General features: G+C 45.4%; 1 protein-coding gene across 1 annotated transcript; it reads right to left on the bottom strand.

The window, feature by feature from the left end:
- Positions 1-13,863: 13,863 nt before the first annotated feature.
- Positions 13,864-15,654, bottom strand: LOC124676052 (protein DETOXIFICATION 49-like). The gene has a single exon (XM_047212134.1). The coding sequence runs from the start codon at positions 15,561-15,563 to the stop codon at positions 14,097-14,099; it is 1,467 nt and encodes a 488-aa protein (XP_047068090.1). The 5' UTR covers positions 15,564-15,654; the 3' UTR covers positions 13,864-14,096.
- Between the last annotated feature and the right edge of the window lie 11,330 nt (positions 15,655-26,984).

Below are 26,984 nucleotides of genomic sequence, written 5' to 3'. Positions count from 1 at the left end.
GTTTCCCTCAGTAAGAAACCAAGGTTTAATCGAACCAGGTAGGAGTCAAGAAGCACGTTGAAGGTTGATGGCGGCGGGATGTAGTGCGGCGCAACACCGGAGATTCCGGCGCCAACGTGGAACTCGCAAAACACAACCAAAGTACTTTGCCCCAACGAAACAGAGTGAGGTTGTCAATCTCACCGGCTTGTCTGTAACAAAGGATTAACCGTATTATGTGGAAGATGATTGTTTGCAGAGAAAACAATAAAAACAAGTATTGCAGCTAGATTTGTATTTCGGTATTAAAAGAATGGACCGGGGTCCACGATTCACTAGAGGTGTCTCTCCCATAAGATAAAAGCATGTTGGGTGAACAAATTACGAGTCGGGCAATTGACAAATAGAGAGGGCATAACAATGCACATACATGGCATGATAAGTATAGAGAGATTTAATTGGGCATTACGACAAAGTACATAGACCGCCATCCAACGGCATCTATGCCTAAAAAGTCCACCTTCGGGTTATCGTCCGAACCCCTTCCGGTATTAAGTTGCAAAGCAACGAGACAATTGCATTAAGTATGGTGCGTAATGTAATCAACAACTACATCCTCGGACATAGCGCCAATGTTTTATCCCTAGTGGCAACAGCACAACACAACCTTAGAACTTTACGTCCTTGTCCCGGGTGTCAATGCGGGCATGAACCCACTATCGAGCATAAATACTCCCTCTTGGAGTTAAAAGCAAAAACTTGGCCAGAGCCTCTACTAGTAACGGAGAGCATGCAAGATCATAAACAACACATATGTAATAACTTGATAATTAACATAACATGGTATTCTCTATCCATCGGATCCCGACAAACACAACATAGAGTATTACGAGATAGATGATCTTGATCATGTTAGGCAGCTCACAAGATCCAACAATGAAGCACAATGAGGAGAAGACAACCATCTAGCTACTGCTATGGACCCATAGTCCGAGGGTGAACTACTCACTCATCACTCCGGAGGCGACCATGGCGGTGTAGAGTCCTCCGGGAGATGAATCCCCTCTCCGGCAGGGTGCGGAGGAGATCTCCAGAATCCCCGAGATGGGATCGGCGGTGGCGGCGTCTCGGTAAGGTTTTCCGTATCGTGGTTTTTCGCCTCGGGGGTTTCGCGACGGAGGCTTTAAGTAGGCGGAAGGGCGAGTCGGGGGCCCGACGAGGGCCCACACCATAGGGCGGCGCGGGCCCCCTCTGGCCGCGCCGCCATGTGGTGTCGCCACCTCGTGGCCCCACTTCGTATGCTCTTCGGTCTTCCGGAAGGTTCGTGGCAAAATAGGCCCCTGGGTCTTCGTTTCGTCCAATTCAGAGAATATTTCGTTACTAGGATTTACGAAACCAAAACAGCGAGAAAACGAGAAGCGGCACTTCGGCATCTTGTTAATAGGTTAGTTCCAGAAAATGCACGAATATGACATAAAGTGTGCATAAAACATGTAGGTATCATCAATAATATGGCATAGAACATAAGAAATTATCGATACGTCGGAGACGTGTCAATGACCCACACTTATATAAAGAAGGAGTGGATGGTATTCTGCGAAGGTGTGTTCCTGAATATGAACAACAAGAGATATTGAGTAAATGTCATGGTAGTGCTTATGGAGGACATCACGCCGGAGATAGAACCGCGCAAAAGGTTGTACAATCAGGTTTTTATTGGCCAACTCTCTTCAAAGATGCAAGGAAGTTTATTTTATCTTGTGATGAATGTCAAAGGGTTGGTAATATTTCCAGACGCAATGAAATGCCTATGAATTATACTCTTGTTATTGAACCGTTTGATTGTTGGGGATTTGACTTCATGGGACCTTTTCCCTCTTCAAAAGGTAACACTCATATACTTGTTGCTCGTTGATTATGTTACTAAATGGGTGGAAGCCATACCTACAAAAAGTGTCTGATGGTGAGACCTCTTTAAAAATGCTTTTAGATATTATTTTTCCTAGATTTGGAGTACCTAGATATATTATGACCGATGGAGGTTCTCATTTTATTCATGGAGGTTTTAGAAAAACTCTTGCTAAGTATGGTATTAATCATAGAATTGCTTCCGCTTATCACCCTCAAAGTAGTGGTCAAGTAGAATTATCAAATAGAGAAATTAAATCTATCTTGCAGAAGACCGTTAATAAATCTAGAAAGAATTGGGCTAGTAAATTGAAAGAAGCACTATGGGCTTATAGAACTGCTTATAAAAACCCCATGGGGATGTCACCTAATAAAATGGTTTACGGAAAAGCTTGTCATTTACCTTTAGAACTAGAACACAAAGCTTATCGAGTCTGTTAGAGAATTAAATAAAGATCCTAAACTTGCTGGTGATAAGAGGTTGCTACAATTAAGTTCTCTAGATGAATGGAGAAGTGAAGCTTATGAAAATGCTAAACTCTTTAAAGAAAAAGTTAAAAAATGGCATGATAGAAGGATCATCAAAAGAGAGTTTAATATTGGGGATAAAGTCCTATTGTATCGGTCTCGTCTCGGATTCTTTGCATGGAAATTACTCTCGAAATGGGAAGGACCATATGTTGTTGAGGAGGTGTATCGTTCAGGAGCAATTAAAATTAGCTCTCTCCAAGGCAATGCTACGCAAGTGGTGAATGGACAAAGACTCAAGCATTATATCTCAGGTGATTCTTATAATGTTGATTTTGATATCATTCAAGTGGAAACACCGGAGGCTTTCATCAGAGGACAAATTGACAGTCCGCCAGAACTCGACTTTGAATAGGTAACAGTACTCGTAATGAAAAGTTCGCAATTTACTTTCCGAACAATATTTTTGCTGTTTTTGGAAAATAAGAAAAATTACGAGATCGAAACGGAGTTGAAAGGACGCACGAGGGCGTGCCACCACAGGCCGGCGCGGCCTGACCTGGGCCCGCGCCGACCTATGGTGGCACCGCCTCGTCGCCCCTTTCCGACTACGGGTTCGACCCGGTACTTTCCGTTTGTTCCGAAAATTTTTACTATAAAATCCCCCGGACCCCTGGAGGTCCGTATATTGTTTTCTCGACGTGTTTTGTTTCGAGCTGTTTCCGCCAGGATCTATTTTCAATCTTGGAGCACCATGGCCTCCGACAACAAGGGCAAGGGGCCTTCGAAGGAAGAAGTGAAAAGGGTGTCGTCAAAACAAGAGCAACAAGCTGTGGGGAGTAAGCAAGTCTTGGTGGGGTCTGTTGATACTCGACGTTCTTTCTCTCATAACTTGCAGGGACCTTTACCCCCTGCTCTTAGCCTCGACTCTTTCCCCGTGCTTCGGAAGAAGCTCTACGGACTACCGATGAGTTTTGTGGTCAATACCGGGCTCTAAGAAGAGAAGTGGAGATACTCGGGGAGGAGAATCACCGACTCCGTAGAATGTTGGGATATTACTTGATGCCCGTCACGGGTTCGCCATCGCCGACTTCGGATAACAATGAATCTCTTCGAGACTTAGTGCGGATTTGCCAAGCTGAGAAGTCTGAAGTCGAAGGAGATCCAGTAAGAAGCGCATGAGGGATTCATCACCACCATCGCCAAAGGAGTAATCCATCATCGGTATTGGCATCCCCTTGGTTTGTTCCAAGCTTGGGGAGTGCCGCGGTATCACATCATTACTACCTTTTACTTTTTACTATCAAGTAGTGTCATATCATGAGTAGGGAAGTTATCGTATAAGATGGGTTGCGGTGTGGAAGTATCTCTCCTTTAGTTTGTCTATGTATCCCTTGGTGTGAGTTATCGTTATGGAATATTAATGAGAAGTCTTATCATTTACATATTGCACACCTTATTTTAGTTTGCAATTTCTACTATATGATTGATCTTGATTTTAGTATTGGTACCACTTTGGGAGCATTGAGTAAATATATTTGGTTTTGGCAAACTTAGCAATGGTCAATAGCAACAACACTTTGAGTTTAAGAAGAATAGAGGAAATACATGTAGAAGATATTATTATCTTTCTTATCAGTTCTTAGCTTAGTATTCTAAAGTTAAAACCTGTTTGTGCTTACAAGTAAGATGCATGATTGTTTCTATCACATGTATATTTGTTTGTTTCCCTCAACTCCTATGCTTGCTATTTAACCTTGCTAGCCAAAGACCCGTACCGAGAGGGAATACTTCTCGTGCATCCAAACCTCGAACCCAAACCTATGCCATTTGTGTCCACCATATCTACCTACTCGCATGGTATTGTCTGCCATTCCAAGTAAATACTTCATGTGCTACCTTTAAACAATTCAAAATTTATTACTTCTTATTTGTGTCAATGTTTTATAGCTCATGAGGAAGTATGTGGTGTTTTATCCTTCAGTCTTGTTAGGCAGCCCCCATTAATGGACTAGTGGCTTCATCCACTTATCCTATAATTTTGCAATAAGAGCTGGCAACGGGGTTCCCAGCCCCAAATTAATCAACTTTCATTAATAATTCTCTTCACATGTTTTGCCTTGATTCATCAGTAAGCAACTTAATTTTGCAATAGACACTCCTCCATGGTATGAGATTGTTGGAAGGCACCCGAGGATTCGGTTAGCCATGGCTTGTGTAAGCAAAGGTTGGGGGAGTGTCATCCTTAAATAAACTAAAGTACATGTGTAAACAAAAGAGAAGAGGGATGATCTACCTTGCTGGTAGAGATAACGTCCTTCATGGGAGCCGTTCTTTGGAGGTCTGTTTGGCAAGGGGGTTAGATTACCCGCTACCAGTCGTTGACAACAACAAACACCTCTCAAAACTTTACTTTTATTCTCTTTATATGATTTCAAAACCGAAAAAGCTCTAGCACATGATTTAATCCCTGCTTCCCTCTGCGAAGGGCCTGTCTTTTACTTTATGTTGAGTCAATAAACCTATTTCCCTCCATCTCAAGCAAGCATTTGAGTTGTTGTGATCAAACTATTATATTGTGATTTGCTTCATCATGTTTTTACTCTTTCTTGTTTAGTACAAGTTTTACCGGAATGATTATAGCTTTGAAAGTCATCAATGATTAATATGATTGAGTATGCAAGTTTACCATAAGCTTTAATATGAGAGCGCTGCTCAATAGATAAGTATAATCTGTTAACTGTTCTCTGACCAAGAACAAAGTTTGCCATCACCAATTATGATTTCTTATGCACCTTTATTTGTGATTACCTTATACTTGTTTCAAGTTGAGTTATATGAGGAAGTTGTTTACTATAATACCTTGTGTGAATGAATATGATGCTTCTTGTCCGTATTTTATTTATCGACTCTTCACTCCATAAACATGCGGTCCTGTTTACTGAGTTCAGTTTCGCTTGGGGACAAGCGAAGTCTAAGCTGGGGGGAGTTGATACGTCCAATTTGCATCACTATTTTATATCATAATTTGCTGTTATTCATTGATATATTTCATATTGGGACACAATACTTATGTTATTTCATCTATTTTGCATGTTTCATGATTATTTGGAGACCGAGCACCGGAGCCAGGATTCTCGTCGGAAAAAGCACCGTCGGATGCAATATTTCGGAAGATCAACTCGTGGAAGGAAGTTTTACCAAAAATCCTATTTTTCCAGATGACGAAGGAAGCCAGAAGGGGGAGCCAGCTGGACCCATGGTGGGCCCACACCATAGGGTGGCGCGGCCCATGGCCTGGCCGCACCACCATGTGGTGTGGGGCCCCCACGGCCTCTTTTGCCTCCTTTTCTTCGCGAAACCCTTCGTCCCAAAGAGCAAAGCCAGAGAGGAATCCTCACGAAGGGTTACAGCCCGCCTCGCGGGGCGGAGAACACCGGAGAGAAAAGAGCTCTCCGGCGGGCGAGGAATCCGCCGGGGAAATTCCCTCCCGGAGGGGAAATCGACGCCATCGTCACCGTCATCGAGCCGGACATCATCTCCATCACCATCATCATCATCTCCACCATCATCACCGCCATCTCCACCGCTGGACATCGTCACCGCTGTAGCAATTTGGGTTTGATCTTGATTGTTTGATAGGGAAACCCTCCCGGTATCGATTTCTACTTGTTATTGATGCTATTGAGTGAAACCATTGAACCAAGGTTTATGTTCAGATTGTTATTCATCATCATATCACCTCCGATCATGTTCCATATGATGTCTCGTGAGTAGTTCGTTTAGTTCTTGAGGACATGGGTGAAGTCTAAATGTTAGTAGTGAACTATGGTTGAGTAATATTCAATGTTATGATATTTAAGTTGTGGTGTTATTCTTCTAATGGTGTCGTGTGAACGTCGACTACACGACACTTCACCATTTATGGGCCTAGGGGAATGCATCTTGTACTCGTTTGCCAATTGCGGGGTTGCCGGAGTGACGAAACCTAAACCCCCGTTGGTATATCGATGCAGGAGGGATCGCAGGATCTCGCAGTTTAAGGTCTGTGGTTAGATTTATCTTAATTACTTTCTTGTAGTTGCGGATGCTTGCAAGGGGTATAATCACAAGTATGTATTAGTCCTAGGAAGGGCGGTACATTAGCATAGGTTCACCCATACAACACTTATCAAAACAATGAAGATTAATCAACTGTATGTAGCGAAAGCACTAGACTAAAATCCCGTGTGTCCTCGAGAACGTTTGGTCATTATAAGTAAACAAACCGGCTTGTCCTTTGTGCTAAAAAGGATTGGGCCACTCGCTGCAATTATTTCTCTCGCATTTTACTTACTCGTACTTTATTCATCCGTTACATCAAAACCCCCGAATACTTGTCCGTGAGCATTTACGAGTGAATCCTTCATCAAAACTGCCTGTCAACACCTTCTGCTCCTCGTTGGGATCGACATTCTTACTTATCGAAGATACTACGATACACCCCCTATACTTGTGGGTCATCAAGCCTCCAATTCAGTTGTGGATGTGTGCCCCAAGAACCTTGTAAAGGCCCGGTTTCCACCTCGAGGAAATCCCTTAGTGGAAGTGGGCTAGGCCTTCGTGGCGTTGCTCACAGGAGATCTGAGTGAAGCCTTCGTGGCTGTTGGTTTGGCTTGCGTAGCAACCACACTCCTCCAAACGTAGACGTACCTTCTTGCAAAGGAAGGGAACTACGGGAATCATCTCCGTGTCATCGCGTGCTCCACTCTTGGTTACCTCTATTTCATTCTATCTCCTATATATTGCGTAGCTATATCTTGCTTAGTTGATAACCTTGTCATATAGGTAAATTCACTTAGTTGCATATCTAGAGAATTTACCTTTGTGTCAAGCCTAAATTGAAAAAAAAACTAAAAATTGGTTAGCACCTATTCACCCCCCCCTCTAGGTGCGGCATACGATCCTTTCATATCCTCTAACAGGATTGTTTTAGTGCCATCCCAAAAGTTTATCTTTGGCTTGACATGAAGTAGTGTAGCATTGCTCGGCCTGCATCCAACAATCCACAAATTTTTTGCATGTAGGCCATAGACTCCTTGATCTCCTAGCTAGTTCATATGCCGTAACAAAGGGGGCTTGATTGATGAAAGGTGACAAACCTATATAGTTCATAGTTCAGATGATTTGGTTGCTGTTGCGGCCGCATATCAACATAAGTATCATTGCCATTGTAGCGGTTTCGGCAAACTGCGCCCAAGCACCCAACATGTAGACAAGCTCGGTCCAAGTATAATTTTAACTCAGCAAAATTGATATAAAGTTTTATATTAAACCTTTATACTTCAAACTTATTAGATATCATTATGGTCTTGAGACCATGATTTTCTATTGCTTATTTTACATAGTTAACCACATGAAAAAGTTGATAAATATTAGTTAAAGTGATTATACACAGTTGTGATGTATATCGATGAAAAAACATTGCACTATATGTAAAGTGCTTTTGTGACATTATTCTCTTCATAAATTATTGTTTGCAACCATGTATACTGTATATATTATCATGTGTATATATTTATGGTAGATATCTCGAAATCCTATGGTCTGATAAATATCATAGTAGTTGTTTGAGAACATACCTGGGCATGGGCAGCCCAGCCTAAAGCCCGACCAAAAATTCCTGGACCTGGGTAGCCTGAATCAGCGAATTAAAGAAGCGCCTTGGCCCGCAGCGCGCTGGTCCAACGGGCTTATGAGTTTACGAGCTTTTTGGCTGGGCTAGGCCCGGGCCTAGTTTTGTGCATCAGGATTTTCCTGGTCCGGCCCAGCCCAAGGAATGCCCATGTATATTTGAGAGTATGAGTAACTAAGCTTATCTTTGGAAACTTTGAGAGTATAAATTAAATAATCTGTAAGAATTTTTGTTGGTTTTTACATGGAAAAATGTGTCATGCAGGTAATGATGGGTTCAATATAAGTAGAAAATCATGTATATGCTCCATACTATGAATAACATCGCTAAATACTAGGCACTGAGTAATAAAAATAGACACTGGTGATCTTACTACCTTTCACGATGGAGGTCAGTTGTCACAAACAATAAAATAACTAACCTTGTGATGACGATTACATAAAATCTTATATAGTAGTTCAGTCAATCTGCAACCCGGGTTGTAACAATTTAGGCATCCTCGGTCCTTTCAAAAGTTAAATATGAGATACTAACTAGTTCAGTACCATTTGGTCTTCACTCCGCTGCATCATCGTCACATAACCAAAGAAGAAGACCATGAAGAATATATGACAAAACATGAGAAACAAAAACACCACTATCTACCCGAAACCGAGCACGAAGAAACAAAGATTAAACAAAATGGCCAAAACTATACACCATGCAAAGATTCGAGGTCACCCAACCTCCTAGATGCTAGAAGGTCACTAGAGATAAGCATAACTTGAGTATAAGAAGTTAGACGATGCTAATGTTGGTAGCCAGGATTTTCTCATGGCTGCTAGGCAAACATGTACAATTATCCGTGAATTAAAAAGGAAGACTCAAGTGCTAGTGTGACATCTCGAATCCATACTACCTAGCGGTGCATCCAACATGTCAGGCCCATAGTTTGGTGGTACAACTCATAGAGTTTGATTGGCATATTTATGTCTAATTTGCATAATTTGATAAGGTTAGAGAAAAAATATGGTTATTTCAAATAAATTGACATGCCCTAAAGAGTATGTTTCTAAGTTATCAACTAAGACAGTTGTCACATCATCCTAACATGTGTGTTTGGCTTGCAGGTTTGAGATAAAAGACTTGGTAAAAGATGTGAATCTTATCTATAGAGACAAATGTGGCCACTTTTAAAATGGCAATCCCTCTGTTTCATATTAGTTGTCACCGATTTAGATGTATCTATATATATTTTGTGGATAGATACATCCAAATGTGCGGCAACTAACATGGACCGGAGGAACTATTGAATTTTAACTAACATAAAGTAAAATATGGAATACATTTTCATATAGAAACGCTCATAGATTAACACCCATGTACATAAGAGGATGATTACACCTCACCACCTATGGATCATACACATTTTATTAGCAAGGCTCATCACACATTACCAGTGACCAGTAGTGGCTCTTGTTTTTTTTTTCTATTTATACTAACAAACGTTCTACTCTAGTAGTTACTTGTACATGCATGGAAACATTATATTGTCTAAATTAACATAACCGCATCTTTGTATAGTTTTTATTTTGGCGGGTAGCATCTGTTTGGAATATACTATGCTATGTGGTTGTAATATTTAACTTAGGTCATGCGTAGGAGTTCCTTTATTTTTGAGCTAGATCTACTTGTAGGGGCTACAAAACAATGTACTCACTGACGCAAGATTAACAAATAATAAGCCAAATCTGGTAAACAGTGCAAGATGTGAAGAGTAATCAAGATCTCCGCCCAATGGGAGAGATGGTGGCTCTTGATCCATGCACTGAGACGACGGAAGGGCATATATAAACGCATTTCTGCCTCGTAGGAGACACCTCTCGAGCTTGGCCAAGCAGCGGGGGACATGGCCGTGGAGAACCGGGGATCCAGCCGGCGGGGAACAAATCATTGGCGCCAATCGAGTCTCGAGCCGATGCGAAATTGCCAATTGGGCGGCGAGCGCGCTGGCCGATCTGCCGTTTCGCCACAAACCAATCCTTGGCTCCACGGTTGGGTCGATCGAGAGCACGGGAGAGGATTCCTTCCACGCCAGCGGCATGCCGGCCGGTGTGATTGGTTGCAAGTGCAGCATACACCAGCCATCATGCAGCTAGCTCGTTCGTCCGGAATCATCACAACATGTTAGGAATTGGCGGGAGATGCAATTTTTTAGCCTAAGTTTGTACTACTGCCTAGTGCTAGCACACAGCTAAGATTAGAGGCTGGCCTTTGGGTCCTCCAAACAGTGCCCCATCTTCTCGGGGCGCCAAGGAGCGGAATTAAGCCGGCGATCCGGGTCCAGTCCTTTTTAATGCCGATCCATGCCGACGGCAGCGCCAGCCGTCGCACGCGCAAGCCACAGCTGAACCCTTCAGGCCGGCGGGCGACGGGCGCTGAGTTGGATCCACGTGGAGCAGGTGCGCCGCTAGTCGCCGTGCCCTGCCGCCCCCATCGTGCCGGCCTTGGAACCTAACGATCGACGGCAGTGGAGGAATCTGAATCTTTCTCCTGCAGTAATACTATTCAGCTTCTCGTTTTCAATTTCAAGTGTCCAACTCGGGTGAATGATATTTAAGTGGTTGACATTTCGGCCCTTGAATCAAAGCTTTTGATTTTCTAGAAAATAAATTAACACAGAATGCATGCCTACTCGGCAACAAGATGAAATAAAAATACAGGTGCGTGGTCCTAGTTCCTAAATTAAGAGCGGGCAAATACCAAGTTCTACTTCATCACGTCTTCTTAACCCAAAAAGAATATCACAGATGAGTACGTGCAATAGCACTTCTACACCAACTTTTATCCACAAGTATATGTACCAAGGAAAAAAATAGCGCGCTATAACAAAATAGCGTGGGTCTAAAAATACGCTATTAGCGTGCTATAGCGTGCTATTAACGCGAATAGCGCGCTATAGCGCCGAAATAGCGTAGCGTCGGCTCTCCAGATATGCTATAGCGTGCTATTAGCGTTGGAATAGCGCGCTATTTTTTTCCATGATATGTACACACACATATAGATCTCTACGCATATTTTTAATGGGATACTAGTTTAGGTTTAGGCTCCTTTGATTCATATGATATCAAAATCATAGGACTAGGAATATTATATGATTGGGATGTCATGTCTAGTTGTATCTTATGGGAAGATGAGTTCTTTTTGATTATACCAAATGAATTTTTCCATGAGATATGACCTAATATTTTGTTACTTTAGAATTTGCACTACAAGATTTCTGTAGGTTTAGTTCCTATAAGATATGTTCCTATGAATCAAACAACTAGTGTAGAAAAAATTATCATAGGAATCAAAGGAGCCTTAGAGTTTAGTAATAAAAAAAGGCATTCCCATTGCCAAAGTCTCTCACTCGTTCAATTTTCAGATATCATTTCCTTTGTTTTTATGCAAAGAGACTGATATGAACACACGACTTGGAGAACTTTTTTTTGTTTTTCTGCAAACAGTCCAACGGTCTTTTCATAATCCTTAACAATGGTTCAACAAAATTAAAAAGTAATAAAAATTATAAATAGGTTCTTGAACCGCCTAGTGACGACTATAACCACTCGAACGAGCCGAAGGCACACCGCTATCCTCGCGCTCCCTCACTGGATCATGGCAAAGCTTGCCGTAATAGAGCTTATGCTTGACATTTCAGCCCTTGAATCAAGCTTCTGATTTTCTAGGAAATAAACTAGTAACATAGGATGCATGTCCACTCTACAACCAAATGGAAAAATACAGGTGTGTGGTCCTAGTTCCTAAATTAATAGCGGGCAAATACAAAGTTGTACTTAACGTCTTAACGCAAAAAAAAATAACACGAAGGACTACACGAAATAGCACTTGTACACCAACTTTTATCCACAAGTATGTGTACACATGCATATAGATCTTTGCTCTATTTTTAATGGGATACCGGTGCCTGGAGTACCTCTAGTTTAGGTATAGGGTTTAGCAATAGAAAAATGGCGTGCCCAATGCCGAAATTTCTCACTCAAATTTTAAGATAACCTTTCCTTTGTTTTTTTATACAAAGGGGCTGATACAAACACAAGACCTTGAGAAAAAGTTTTTTTTGTCAAACAGTCCACCGATCTATTCATAATCCCCAACATTGGTAGAATGAAACTAAAAAAGTAATAAAATTGCAAATAGGTCCTTGGACTGCCTGGTGATGACTGCAAGCACTCAAACGAGCCAAAGTCACGCCACCGTTCTCACTCTCTGTCAATGGATCCGAGTGAAACTTGTCATACTAGAGCTTGTTAGTACACATACGGGAAGTCGCCGTGTAAGGCTCCAAACCTCCACATGCCCTCCGACGACGTTAGACGCCTTGCCGGGAAGGGGGCTAGAGAGGGGTCGGCGATCTTCAGGGAGTCCCAACCGACATGCCTTCCTGAGTATGACACAAACCCTAAACAAACATAGTAAAACATTTAAAAAAATGAAGTCCTCCCGTCGACGAGGACTGGGATCCACCTCGCCTCCATGGCTCTAAGGCCACAAGAGGCGAGGAAGAATGGCGATGTCTTCATGGGAACCCTAATCACCTAAGCCTCTCTTTTTCTCAGGAACAAAGGGTAGTTTAAGGCCGATCCTAAAACAAAGTTGATATCCTATAGTAAGAACTTTCACAATGAGGGATTTTCTTAGCGTTGTATCCGAGATGTTTTGTTTATGTGGGACTATGTTAAAATTGGGAAAGAGACTAGCGTTGTATCTTACCAAAGATACTCTCTCCATTTTTATTTAATTTGTGGTCTCGGTTAGTTAAAGTCAACCTTGGTGAAAATTGATAAAATTTTTTTTTGAGAAAACATCAGCATCATTAATACCAAATGCATACAATATGAAAATATAATTTAGGACGATTCTGATACTATAGATTTTACGTTGTAGATGTTTGTACATTTCTTTCTTAATATTTGATCAAATTTTAGAAGATTTAACTTTAACTAAAACCCGGGGGGAGTAGAAGTTTTGCAGGGAGCCGTCCACAAACACATCGGTATAGGTAGATTTCCACCATTGTTGTCAGAGCAATCATAATTTTGTGACGAACAAGGCAAGACATGAGAGGCATCTGCATAGTTTTTATTTACTTCGCGGTCAAACTTTATCGAATTCGATAATTTTTTTAAAGAAGAAACATCAACATTATTAATATCAAATGCATGCAATATAAAAATATACTTTAAGCCGGTTCAAATACTATAGGTTTTACACGGTAAATATTCATACTTTTTGTTTGGCCAAATTTTAGAAAATTTAACTTTCGCACGGAGCTGTAGATTTCCACCCTAGTTGTCAGAGCAATCATAATTTTATGATGAACAAGCCAAGACATGAGTGAGAGGCATCTGCCTAGTTTTTTCAGGCAATAGCAGAGGAAATGTCAGAGAAAATGTTGGGATGGAATCGTATATTTTTAAAATCTGGGTCAGATGGTTGCGTTGAGGATAACAATTAATAACAAGATGGCTACCTAGAAATCAGACCGCAGTCACAGATCACGTGGTACACAAACTGATTCCTTTTTCCGTTCCTTTTTTCTCCGTGGCCGTGGGCATCTGAAGAAGAATTTGATGGCCGACGGCTGCGGTGCGCAAGCATGAATGGCGGGTCCCTTCCAGGATGGTCTAGCGAAGCCACCGTTCGTGCGACTACCTGTTTTGGCCCATGCCTCCTAGCGCGCCGGCGACCGGGTCGTCACGCGGCCGGCCGGCCGGCCTCCCTGGACCAGACACCGACCGGCCGGGGAGCAAAAGCGAAACAGTGAACGGATTGTTCCTCTTCTTCAATTCTGTCTGAAAAACTTGCTGATATTTTCCGTACGTCTCCGTAACACTACTAGCAATCATCTTCATCATCATCAGTAAATAAAATCTTTACAATGGGCTCCCTCGCTCGCTCGCTACGCTAGCAAATGCGGAACAAAATTGGCACCCTGTCAGCCAGCACACCTCTTTCCTCGAGAAAGAAAGAAAAGAAAGAGGCTACTGTAGTAGAACACAATTAACACACGCGCGGGTAGCTCTCAGCACCGATCTTCTGCTGCGTCGAGAAGCAGGCGCGACTTCTCGTCTGCGCCGCCGCCGACTTTCGTCTCGTCGTCGGCCGCCGCCGACGACCCGGTGAGCTGCTTCGAGCGCTTGGCCTCGGCGGCCCAGTCGGTGCGGCCGATGACGAGGAGCATGCGCACCATGCAGGTGGCCTGCGCCGCCAGGAGGCCGAACCAGAGTCCCGTGAAGTCGTAGTGGAACCAGAAGGCCAGCACCAGCGCCACGGGCGTGCCCACCAGGTAGAACGACCGGAGGTTGATGCTGGCGGCGTCCTTGGGCCTTGCGCTGCCGCGCAGCACGCCGCACCCCGTGGTCTGCGGGCAGTTGCCCAGCTCGCAGAGGCCCAGGATCGGCAGCACCGACGCCGTGAGCGCGACGATCGCCGGGTCCGCCGTGAACATGCTGGCCCAGACGTCCCGCACGAGGAACGCGAAGACGGAGGCGAAGGCGCCGAACGCGAAGCCGAGCATGATCCCCGACGTGGCGGCGCGGCTGGCCTCGTCCGGCCGGCCCGCGCCCAGCTCGTTGCTGACGCGGGTGGAGACGCCGAAGCTGAGGGAGGAGGGGAAGATGTAGATGAGCGAGGTGGTCTGGATGAGGATGCCCATGGACGCCACGGTGGCCTGCGGGTTGAGCAGCAGCCCGCAGAGCAGGATCATGATCTCGTACCACCACCACTCGAGGCACACGCTCACGCAGCTGGGCACCGCCAGGGTCACCAGCTCGCCCCAGCCGCGGAAGCTCTCGGCGGAGGGCGCGAAGCCGCCCGTGCGGCGGTGGATGCCAGTGAAGAAGATGTAGCCGAGCAGCAGGAGGAGCAGGTTCAGGTTGGCTAGCACGGACGCCATTGCCACGCCCTTGATGCCGAGCCCGAGGACGGTGACGAGCACGTAGTTGATGGGGAGGTGGATGGCGATGGCGAGCGCGGCGCAGACGGTGAGCGGCAGGTTCACGGACTGCATCCGGAGGTATATCCGCACCGGGTGGAGGAATGCCTGGAGGAGGAGGTCGGGCAGGGACGCGAGAATGTACGTCTCGGCGACGGCGGCGATGGCGGCGTCCTGGCCGCAGAGGAGGAGGAGCGGGCGCATGTGCATCCACAGCCCGCCGATGGGCACCGCGGCGGCGATGAGGAGGAGCACCGTCCGCTGCACGGTGAGGCCGATGAGCGAGTGGTTGCCGGCCCCGAACGCCTGCCCGCAGATGGGCTCCATGCCCATGGCGAGGCCGGAGAGCACCGAGTAGCCCGTGATGTTGGCGAAGCCGATGGCGAGGGAGCCGCCGGCGAGCGCGAGCCCGCCGAGGCGGCCGAGGAAGAGCATGGAGATCATGGAGCGGAGGTAGAGGAGGAGCCCCGTGAGGATCATCGGGAATGCGAGGGCGAGGATGGAGCGCGCCTCGTCCTGCGCCGCGGTGGCGGAGAGCGGGGGCATCATGGGCATCGCGATGCCCAGGGACACGGACCAGGCTTCCTTCACCGCCTTGGCGAGCCGGCCCGGCGGCTTGCACGTGAGCACCGGCGCCGCCTCGTCCGCGGCCACCGGGATGACGACCTCCCCGGATGCCGCCGCCGCCGCCTTGTGGAGCAAGGGGGTGACGATGAGGCAGCAGCCATGCGACGAGTCATCTCCCGTGGCGCCTGAGCAGGACGTGGCGGTCGTCATGGCGGAAAAACAGAGGAGAGTGCTCTGCTCCTGCTCGTGCTCGTGCGTGCGGTTTCGATCGCGGGGAGATTTACGGCGTTGCGCGGGTAACAGCCGGGCAATTTACGGCGTAGTGATGAATCAAAGTAGTAGGCGGATTTATTGAAGGGAGAGAGAGAGGGAAGGGGCGAGCGTTTTGTCCCCCGGACGGAGGCGAGAAGTGTTTGGTTGGTGGAGCTGTGTGTGCAGCGCGCGGGGGATTGGGAAGCGCGGCGGAGCACTTATATAGGCAGCTGCCCGGAGGAGATGGGCATCGGCTAGCTGTGTATCGCTGCTGCCTCGTGTGTTTATGCCTTTTTCTCCCACTCTTTTTGACGCTTCCTGCTTTGGGTGGCCTTTGTCCTTGTTGCTGTATCCATCAACTCTGAAGCCGTCCGTGTGAATTATCTTCCATTTCTTACTTGTACCTGCCTGCGTGTTCAACACCGCCATTAATTTAGACACCCAGTTCTGCTACATCCGCAGTGCGACGCCAAGCGGGGCTTTTTTTTTTGAATTGAGGAGCTCCCACTCCCGATTTCATTAAAAATGAAACCAAGTATCACTTGCGCCCCATTACAACTTCATCCCACACCTTTCCTCCAAACTCCTAAAGTTTGACTAAAAGAACCAGACATCATATCCTGTATCTCTCTAAGGGCCTGTTTGTTTAGACTGTGGCTGGCTGGCTGTGGCTGGCTGTGCAGGAAAAGCTGCTGTGCAGGGAAAGCTGCTTTTCCGAGTTTCACTGTTTGGCAATTTAGCTGGCTGTCTGGCTGTGCATAGATGAATTGTCTGAAATACCCTAGAGTTTGAAGAATGGTTTGCGGATGTATGCCTATAAAATACCATGAATACACAACAACAAACAAACCAAATAACTAGGTCTGAAATATCCCCAAAGTTTAAGAACACGTATAATTGATGATTTAATTCGAGTGTATAAGCATATCTATTACTATTGTTCGACCATTATTATTTTGTCTATGTCTTTTGGCAATGAGAATACGTATGAGCTAGAAGGATATATGTATGAGATGGTCCTCATCCTCGGAGGCAATACATGTACTCCGTGCTACATATCTGCATACAGTGCCAAAGGATGGATACAGATGCCCGTTTTCTCTATCACGTACTAGTACCTATGCATGTCTCTATCAGGTACACGATGCTTACGAGGTCAGGCCCACGCTCGCTCGGACGAACTAGTGGGGATACGAGAATACAGAATACCGTTTCGGGGCAGCACGCACAGGATTCGGCCCTGGTTGGCAGTCTCCCCGTAAATAACTCAAACGAAATGTCCTAACTAGGAAAACATTCTGCTCGCTAAACACAAGCCGCGGGAAGCACCTCGCGAGGTGCTTTCCCCAGTCTGCCTGTGCGTTCGGTGGCTTTGGAAAAGCCCACAGCAAAGCTACCCCGTTTGGTTCGTTTTCACGGCTTATTTCAATGGAAAGCCAGAAAAAGCTCAAACAAACACCCCCTAAGTGAATTTCGAGAAACTCAGAAAGCCTTTACAGTACAACAAGGATTTGAATCTAAAAAAAACTTATTACAGAACAATGTCTTTCCTTTTTGAAACATCTCTTAACATCTTTTCCTCCACCTTTTTTCCTGCTCCTTTTGCTCTCTTTGGATCTTTTTTTTAGCCGACCCCAATCCGATGTGACAAAGGAGCCCAGCCCTTGCTCATGTTGAAGATCTCAGATACCACCTTTACCAGCAGCCGCGCCACGCTGAGATGCGCCGGCCGCGCGTTTGGTCTCTGCAAACGAGTCCACTTGTTAATTAAACCCGCTACTTTATGTACTACCACCACCGGATTACTGGGATAAACATGTTCAAAACATACTGCATTTCTAGTACTCCACAGAGTCCAAACTACAGCAGAGATGCCTACAGCAACTAAATTTCTAACTTTATTGGGAAAAGAGAACAACCAACTACTCATGTCCTTAAACTTTACTGGAATGTCAAGTATCCCGGTTGCACATTTAACTACTCCCCAAACAAATCTCGCTAGCCTACATTCAAAAAATAAATGGTCTATAGTTTCTAGTTCATCGCAAAAACAACATCTACTGTCTTTACCTTTCCATCCTCTCCTAATCAGAATATCTCTAGTCAAAATACTATTATGTAAAGTTAACCACAGGAACACTTTAATTTTTAAAGGTATTTTTATCCACCACATTTTCCTGTGCGGCCATTTTATGTTGGAGATATGCCCAAGAGGCAATAATAAAAGTAGTTATTATATATCTTTGTGTTTATGATAAATGTTTATATACCATGCTATAATTGTATTAACCGAAACATTGATACATGTGTGTTATGTAAACAACAATGAGTCCCTAGTAAGTCTCTTGCATAACTAGCTTGTTGATTAATAGATGACCATAGTTTCATGATCATGAACATTGGATGTTATTAATAACAAGGTTATGTCATTATGTGAATGATGTAATGGACACACCCAATTAAGCGTAGCATAAGATCACGTCATTAAGTTATTTGCTATAAGCTTTTGATACATAGTTACCTAGTCCTTTCGACCATGAGATCATGTAAATCACTTATACCGGAAAGGTACTTTGATTACATCAAACGCCACTGCGTAAATGGGTGGTTATAAAGGTGGGATTAAGTATCGGAAAGTATGAGTTGAGGCATATGGATCAACAGTGGGATTTGTCCATCCCGATGACGGATAGATATACTCTGGGCCCTCTCGGTGGAATGTCGTCTAAATAGCTTGCAAGCATATGAATGGTTCATAAGAGACCACATACCACGGTACGAGTAAAGAGTACTTGTCGGGAGACGAGGTTGAACAAGGTATAGAGATACCGATGATCAAACCTCGGACAAGTAAAATATCGCGTGACAAAGGGAATCGGTATCGTATGTGAATGGTTCATTCGATCACTAAGTCATCGTTGAATATGTGGGAGCCATTATGGATCTCCAGATCCCGCTATTGGTTATTGGTCGGAGAGAGGTCTCTACCATGTCTACATAGTTCGCGAACTGTAGGGTGACACACTTAAGGTTTGATGTCGTTTTAGTAGATATTGAATATGGAATGGAGTTCGAAGTTTTGTTCGGAGTCTCGGATGGGATCCAGGACATCACGAGGAGTTCCGGAATGGTCCGAAGAATAAGAGTCATATATAGGAAGTCATATTCCAAGTTTGGAAACGATCTGGTGCATTTATGGAAGGTTCTAGAAGGTTCTAGAAAAGTCCGAAAGAAATCACTATGGAAGGCGGAGTCCCAGAGGGACTCCACCTAGCATGGCCGGCCAAACCTAGGGGGTGGAGTCCCAGGTGGACTCCACCAAAGGTGGCCGGCCACCCCGATCATGGAAAGGTGGGAATCCCACCTCAAGTGGGAATCCCACCTTGGGTAGGTTTCCCTACACATGGAAGGTTTTGGGTTGGGGTCTTATTCGAAGACTTGTAGTCCAACACTTGGGGGTTCCACCTATATAATGAGGAGCAAGGGGAGGGGGCCGGCCACACCAAAGCCATAGCTGGCCGCACCCCTCAAGTGGCCGGCCACCCCCTCTCCCCAAACCCTAGCCGCCCCTCCTCCTCCACCTCTCCCGCATACCCTTAGCGAAGCTCCGCCGGAGATCTCCACCAACACCGCCACCACGCCGTCGTGCTGCCGGGATTCAAGGAGGATCTACTACTTCCGCTGCCCGCTGGAACGGGGAGAAGGACGTCGTCTTCATCAACACCGAACGTGTGACCAAGTACGGAGGTGCTTTGCCCGATTGTGGCACCGTCAAGATCTTCTACGCGCTTTTGAAAGCGGCAAGTGATCATCTTCCGCAACAACGAGATCTAATCTCGTAGGCTTTGGAAATCTTCAAGGGTTAGTCTCGTTCATCCCCTCGTTGCTACCGTCTTCTAGATTGCATCTTGGCTTGGATTGCGTTCTCGCGGTAGGAAATTTTTTTTTTCTATGCTACGAATCCCTACAGTTGTATCAGAGCCGTGTCTATGCATAGATGGTTGCACGAGTAGAACACAATTGTTTTGTGGGCGTTGATGCTTTGTTGTCTTTAGTTTGAGTACTTTGCATCTTTGTGGCATAGTGGGATGAAGCGGCTCGGGCTAACTTTAATGACCGCATTCATGAGATTTGCTCCACGCTCGACATGCAACTTGTATTGCATAAGTGGCTTTGCGGGTGTCTGTCTCTCCTACTATAGTGAAGATTCAATTTACTCTTCTATTGACAACAATAGTATCACCGTTGTGGTTCATGTTCGTAGGTAGATTAGATCTTACTCGAAAACCCTAAACCACGTAAAATATGCAAACCAAATTAGAGACGTCTAACTTGTTTTTGCAGGGTTTGGTGATGTGATATGGCCATAATGTGATGATGAATATGTATGAGATGATCATTATTGTATTGTGGCAACCGGCGGGAGCCTTATGGTTGTCTTTAAATTTCATGTTGAGTAGTATTTCAAAGAAGTTGTAATAGTTGCTACATGGGAGAACAATCATGAAGACGGCGCCATTGACCTTGACGCTACACCGACGATGATGGAGATCATGCCCGTTGATGATGGAGATCATGTCCGTGCTTTGGAGATGAAGATCAAAGGCGAAAAGACAAAGGGGCCATATCATATCACATATGAATTGCATGTGATGTTAATCCTTTTTATGCATCTTATTTTGCTTAGATCACGACGGTAGCATTATAAGATAGGGATTTCTATTTTCGTGCCCCTGCTTCGTTAGTTGTACTCAGTTTTCCCCAGCTCGTTAGTTTTTCCTCAGTTTTCCCCTCCCTCTAGTTTGAAACCCCTCGAAGACGCGGGTTGCCGTCGAGTCGGAGGCCTTACCGTTACCGTGAGGTCGGTTCCTCGCTGACCGTCTCGTGCTCGACGGGTGGATCCATCTACCGCCGACGCGTGGGCCGTTTTATTTCCGATTGTATACGCGGTGCTGCCAATGACAAATGGGGCCGCTCTATGGGGCTGCCGCAGCCAATGACCGAGTGGGTCGTCTATTTATTTATAGAAAATTATATATTGCCGCTCTGTGGGGCCTCCGCAGCCAATGACCGCTGTGGTCGTCTATTTTATTTAGAGAATATAATATAGAGCCGCTTCGTAGGGGTCGCCTCAGCCCATTTTCGCAGCTTAATCTAAAGTGACTCTTATGCTAAACATTGTGCATCCCGACGTTGACCTAGCGGTGGCGGCGAGCATAGCCGTTCGACCATGCCGATATCGGCATCGGCATCGGCATCGTTTGGAGGATGTGGTGCTCGAATAATAGTGGAAATGCGATATTATTTTTTACATGCATAATATATAGAAAATAGCTAGATCTCTAAATCGATGCATATGAAGCTACATATATATTCTTGGTCATAATCCCCTTAATTATCTAAGGGATCCCATTATCTAAAGGGGATGGATGCATGGCTTCACGTCGTCGTCGCTTTCATCGTCAGTATCTTCGTCGTCCGAGTAGTAGTACCTCCTGCACATTGTTCCGTCGAACACCTTCACTCGTGAGCACATCATCGCCTTCATATTTGAAGTGTACGAACCAGCCGAAATCCACACCGTGCGCGATGGCGAATTTCTCCCAGCCCTTGTCGAGGTACATCCGGCCTTGTCCGTCAAATAGGACCTCCACGGTCCGGAGACGAGGACCGCGGTCGGCTGCTCGCAGATACACCTTAGGCGGCTCCTTGCCGTCAAGATAGTCCGCAAATTTTTTTGGGAGTTCTCGCAAAGAGATCGAGCGCCGATCGTTTGAAATTAGGGAACCCTTGAAATTAAAGGTTTTTTAGAACATGCCCATAATTAATCACATGCATCATATATGTGGGAACGCGTACGTACCTTCTTGACCAAAGGGTCTTCATAGACGACGATGAAGAACTCCTCTATGATCAATGGCAGTGTTGACGGTGGTGGTGGCAATGATGATGATCCACTTCCCCTTCCCCTTCCCCTTCCCCTTTCCCTTCCGGTCCGCGTCCGAGACGTGGAAGCCATGGCAATGGATAAAGTGTATGTGAACGAAAAGAAGAGAGAGGCAGAACCTATTGACACAAGGGATGGCCGTGTGGGTGTTTATAAGGGAGAGATGACCTATAAGGGAGAGATGACCGTTGTAGGGTTTACACAATAAAATAAGGAGGAGATGACCGTTGTGGGGGTTTATACACAATAAATTAAGGAGGAGACGACCGTTGTGGGGGTATAGTTTATCATTTTACCGTGAAAAGTAATGCCTAAAAGGAAAGTAATGGCTACAAGAAATCGGTGATGGTTTATCGTTTTTTGCGTGAAAAGTAATGGGTACAAGAAATGGGTGATGGTGTATCATTTTTTGCGTGAAAAGTAATGGCTACACGAAATGGGTGATGGTGTATCATTTTTGTGCGTGAAAAGTAATGGCTACAACAAATCGGTGATGGTTTATCATTTTTGTGCGTGAAAAGTAATGGCTACAACAAAATCGGTGATGGTTTATCATTTTTTTGCGTGAAAAGTAATGGCTACAACAAAATCGGTGATGGTTTATCATTTTTTTGCGTGAAAAGTAATGGGTACACGAAATGGGTGATGGTGTATCATTTTTGTGCGTGAAAAGTAATGGCTACAAGAAATCGGTGATGGTTTATCGTTTTTTGCGTGAAAAGTAATGGGTACAAGAAATGGGTGATGGTGTATCATTTTTTGCGTGAAAAGTAATGGCTACACGAAATGGGTGATGGTGTATCATTTTTGTGCGTGAAAAGTAATGGCTACAACAAATCGGTGATGGTTTATCATTTTTTGCGTGAAAAGTAATGGGTACACGAAATGGGTGATGGTGTATCATTTTTGTGCGTGAAAAGTAATGGCTACAACAAATCGGTGATGGTTTATCATTTTTTGCGTGAAAAGTAATGCCTAAAAAGAGTTTATAATTTAGCTCGTGAAAAATAATGCGAGAAAACCAAACTTTGCGTGAAGCTAACCGACGACGGAGAGAGAGAGAGAGGGTGGTGGCCCCGACCGAGAGAGAGAGATAGGGGTTATCCTGCCCGTTAGATCATACGATCAACGGTCGTCGGGCACGATCCGCGTGACATGGGCTAGACCAATCGGGGCAATGTTGGGCGTCCGTGAGAGTTTGTGAAGGGAGAGGGCAAAACCGAGTAGTATCAAGAAACCAAGGGCAAGTGAGTAGTAAACGGACTAAGGGATTCAAATATGAGATTTAAAAAATGGAAAATGCGTGTTTTGTACAATGAAACCCATCTTGGCCTACCTCAAACTATTTGCAATACAAATCTACATGAGTGTGAAAATTATGGTCTCATTCGGACAAGGTATGTTTTGGGGAAAGCTTGTTTTGGGTAGGGCTTATTATGGAAAACCATGCACCTTCATAGCTACTAGGTGATTTGAGAAGTGGCAATTTGTGGTGAAACTTGATTTATCTACGATTTATCTATGATTTGAGAAGTGGAAATTTGTGGTAAAGACTCCATGAGTAAGTGCCACTCCTTTTCGGAATTTTTTGCACATTAAATAACTCATTTAACTAGTTAATCCCATTTGTTGACTCTCCGTTGACCAGCCACTTGAGGGTAAAACTGAGTATATTGCACTAGCCGAGTATTAGCACTCAAGGTGAAAACTGAGCATACAAAAAATGCTAGTATATGACTCGAGGGTATACATGAGTATATCTAAATTTCCGGGGTTAGACTCGAGGACGCGTGTTGCGGTGCAGAAGTGGAAGACGTGCCATTGTTGACGCGTGTCGCGGTGCAGACGTGGAAGACGTGCCATTGTTGACGCGGGTCGCATTTAGGACGCGTAAGCCCCTCTCTCCCTCCCTCTGCACACAGTACGTCTCATTATCGCTCACGCACGAAACCACCCTCTCACGTCCCATCAACTTCTCCAAAAACCCCAACCGCCGTACGAGCCCTCCACCGCCGGCGATGGAGAAGAAGAATGCGCCGGCGGCCATCGCCCCGAGCCCGTCGCCTCCCGAGCCCGTCGCCTCCGAGCCCGTCGCCGCCGAGCCCGTCGCCGCCGAGCCCGTCGCCTCCGAGGGCGGCGCATCCGAGGGCGGCGCATCCAAGCGCGGCGCCTCCGTGAAGCTCGGGCCGGTCTCACGGCTGACGGACCACTTCACAAGATCGGCGAATGCTTATTGGCGAAAGAGGAGTACGTGGACAGCTACTCGCTATGAGGCAAGTCTCGCAGAAATTGGCGCTCGGGTTTACCCGATCCCGACGTGCACCCGCACGAATGGATCATGCTACACCACGCCCTTCCACGCGCAGCTGAGTTCACCTTCCTCCATCTCGGCACATCCCGCTACGTCACCATAGATCTATCTGCAGTTCGTGCAAGGTTCAAATTCCTCGGCTTTTCCCGTGGCGTCACCATAGATCTTATTTTCAATCTTAGTGCTGAATGTTATCTTTTCAATATATTTTAGATTCTACTTCGTCGGCTTTTCCCGTGGCGTCATCGTGCTTGCCCGGAAGAACCCACCGCACAAGATACGAGCTGCTGAACCCACTCACAAAGAAATCGAACACGATGTTTGAGGCGCGGATGCCATCTCGTTTTTCCGAAATCGATCGTCGTTATCAAATCCCCGACTATGGTCTTCGTTGCCACACATTACCCGCCGGTAATTGGTTGGGTCGATGAGAGCACTCCAACTAAGGATATAAATGAAGATGGGGATTGGGGAGAAGGAAGATTTTCGATCAAGAACCATGGTTTCCGTTGCATTACCCCGTTCAATGGTGAACCGTATGCGTAGGCTGCGGACAATTTTGAGATCGGAAGAATAGTGTGCACCAATATACGAGTTGCAGCAGCGCGCGAGCACCGTCAATATGGAGACACTAATTTCATTTCCGGAACTTGGACGTCGAAGTTCTACCTTGTGAAGTCGGATGGTGATCTGCTGCTTGTGTTGTTGGTCGGCGCGGCTTTGGCGGGCAAACCATTGGTGTACCGTGTGGACACTCGGAGCCGCTCTCTCCATCCGGTCACTAACATTGGCGATAATGCCTTCTTCGTGAATTATATCCGGTGTATCTCCGTCGACACCGAGTGTACCCGACACTTCAACCTGGCAGCATCTACTACACGGATTTGGGTTATATCGGAGCGTACTCTCATGATACAAATGCCCGGGATGAGTGGCCACTACGTGTGGATAGAATAGGACTCTACGGTTTGAGAAATGAACACAGGCCATACCGTTTGGAGGATGTATTGGCCTCACACTCTGCGGACGGAAGGAGTTCAATGAATATTTCCTTGGGGAATTGCACGAATGGAGCGACGGAGAAATATATGAGGAGGAATGAAGAACAAATTCATTCATCCTAATCTTCTTGTTGTCCATACATTGCGTGCGTGATCTTGTATATTTTTGCAGCTTAGTTTGTCGTGAACATTAACAATGTTATTGGCTGCTTTTGGCCGCTGTATGCAGTTTACCTATGTATTATACTTAGTTTTCCGATTATGTCTTTGTGAATTTATCATATAATAGCTTCTAGATTTGCTACTAGATTTGCTGCCATATTGGGCAAAAAACGAGGGCCAAAAGGCATAAATAACCCCGGAGATTTGCTACTAGATTTGCTGCCATATTGAAGAAAGACAGAAATAGAAGCTTCTCTAGATTTGATACTAATTTGGTGAAAAAGACAGAGAGAGAAAGAGGGAAAAGGTGCTCTTAAAAATGTCAATTTGGGCCGAGAGAGACAAAACCCAGCTCCTGCTCACGTGCAACCAAACGCTTCTCGTCCCGTCCCACGCGGTCCCTTTCTACCAGCCCCACGCGACGCGGCCCCACACGACGCGGCCCCACGGACGACGCGGCGCAACACGTCGGCCACGAACGTCCAAATAAACGGATTCCTTCCGTCTGAGCTCCTTCTGCGGGTCTTCAGACAAAGGCTAGGGTAAAACTGAGGAAAAACTAAGGGGCTGGGGAAAACTGAGCACAACTAAGGAACCGAGGGCACGAAAATAGAAATCCCTATAAGATAATCCCTCTCACTAAAATATCAAGATAATAAAGTGTTCATCCTTAGTAGCACCGTTACTAATACTTGTCGTTTCGAAACATCTCGTGATGATCGGGTATGATAGATTCAACAAGTGTATACAACGGGTGCAAGTCAGTTTTGCACACGCGGATACTAAGGTTGCCTTGATGAGACTAGCATGTACAGACATGGTCTCGGAACACGTGATACCGAAAGGTAGAGCATGAATCATATGATTGATATGATGAACACTTTGAGTGTTCGCTATTGAAGTTACATCTCGTCTCGTGATGATCAGGCTTGATGTAGTGGATTTGGTTCGTGTGATCACTAAAACAATGCGAGGGATATTGTTTTGAGTGGGAGTTCACCTAGATTTTTAATTTTTTTGAATTAAAATTTGAACTCAATTTGTCATAAACTTAGTCTAAACTATTGCAAATATGTGTTGTACATTATGGCGTTCCCAATCAATTTTAACCAGTTCCTAGAGAAAGAAAAGCTTAAGAGCAACGGTAGCAACTTCACCGACTGGTTCCGTCATGTGAGGATTTTCCTCACTGGCGGAAATCTGCAATATGTGCTTGATGCACCGCTAGGTGACCCTCCTGCAGAAACTGAAACCGATGAGGTAAAGAATGTTCACGCGACTCGGAAAACTCGTTACTCTCAAGTTTAGTGTGCCATCCTATGCAGTCTGGAAGCCGATCTTCAAAAACGTTTTGAGCACCACGACCCTCATGAGTTGGTCAATAAGCTGAAAGCTATCTTTGAAACTCATGCGGCAGTGGAATGCTATGAAGCATCGAAACACTTCTTCAGTTGCATGATGGAAGAAGGCAGCTCCGTTAGTGAGCACATGCTCGCCATGACCGGGCATGCGAAGAAACTCGATGACTTGGGAATAATGATTCCTAACAGATCGGGGACTAATCGTGTCCTTCAATCACTGCCACCTAGTTACAAGAACTTTGTGATGAACTACAATATGCGGAACATGAACAAAGAGTTACCCGAACTCTTCGCCATGCTGAAATCTGCTGAGGTTGAGATAAAGAAAGAGCACCAAGTGTTGATGGTCAACAAGACCACCAGTTTCAGGAAACA

The sequence above is a fragment of the Lolium rigidum genome, chromosome 7, assembly GCF_022539505.1.
Source record: "Lolium rigidum isolate FL_2022 chromosome 7, APGP_CSIRO_Lrig_0.1, whole genome shotgun sequence".
NCBI lineage: Eukaryota > Viridiplantae > Streptophyta > Magnoliopsida > Poales > Poaceae > Lolium > Lolium rigidum.
This window is presented reverse-complemented; position numbering and strand designations above follow the sequence as displayed.

What these genes read in the sequence shown, in the direction of transcription:
- LOC124676052 (XM_047212134.1), bottom strand. Translation starts at nt 15,563, where the DNA reads ATGCCCATGATGCCCCCGCTCTCCGCCACCGCGGCGCAGGACGAGGCG.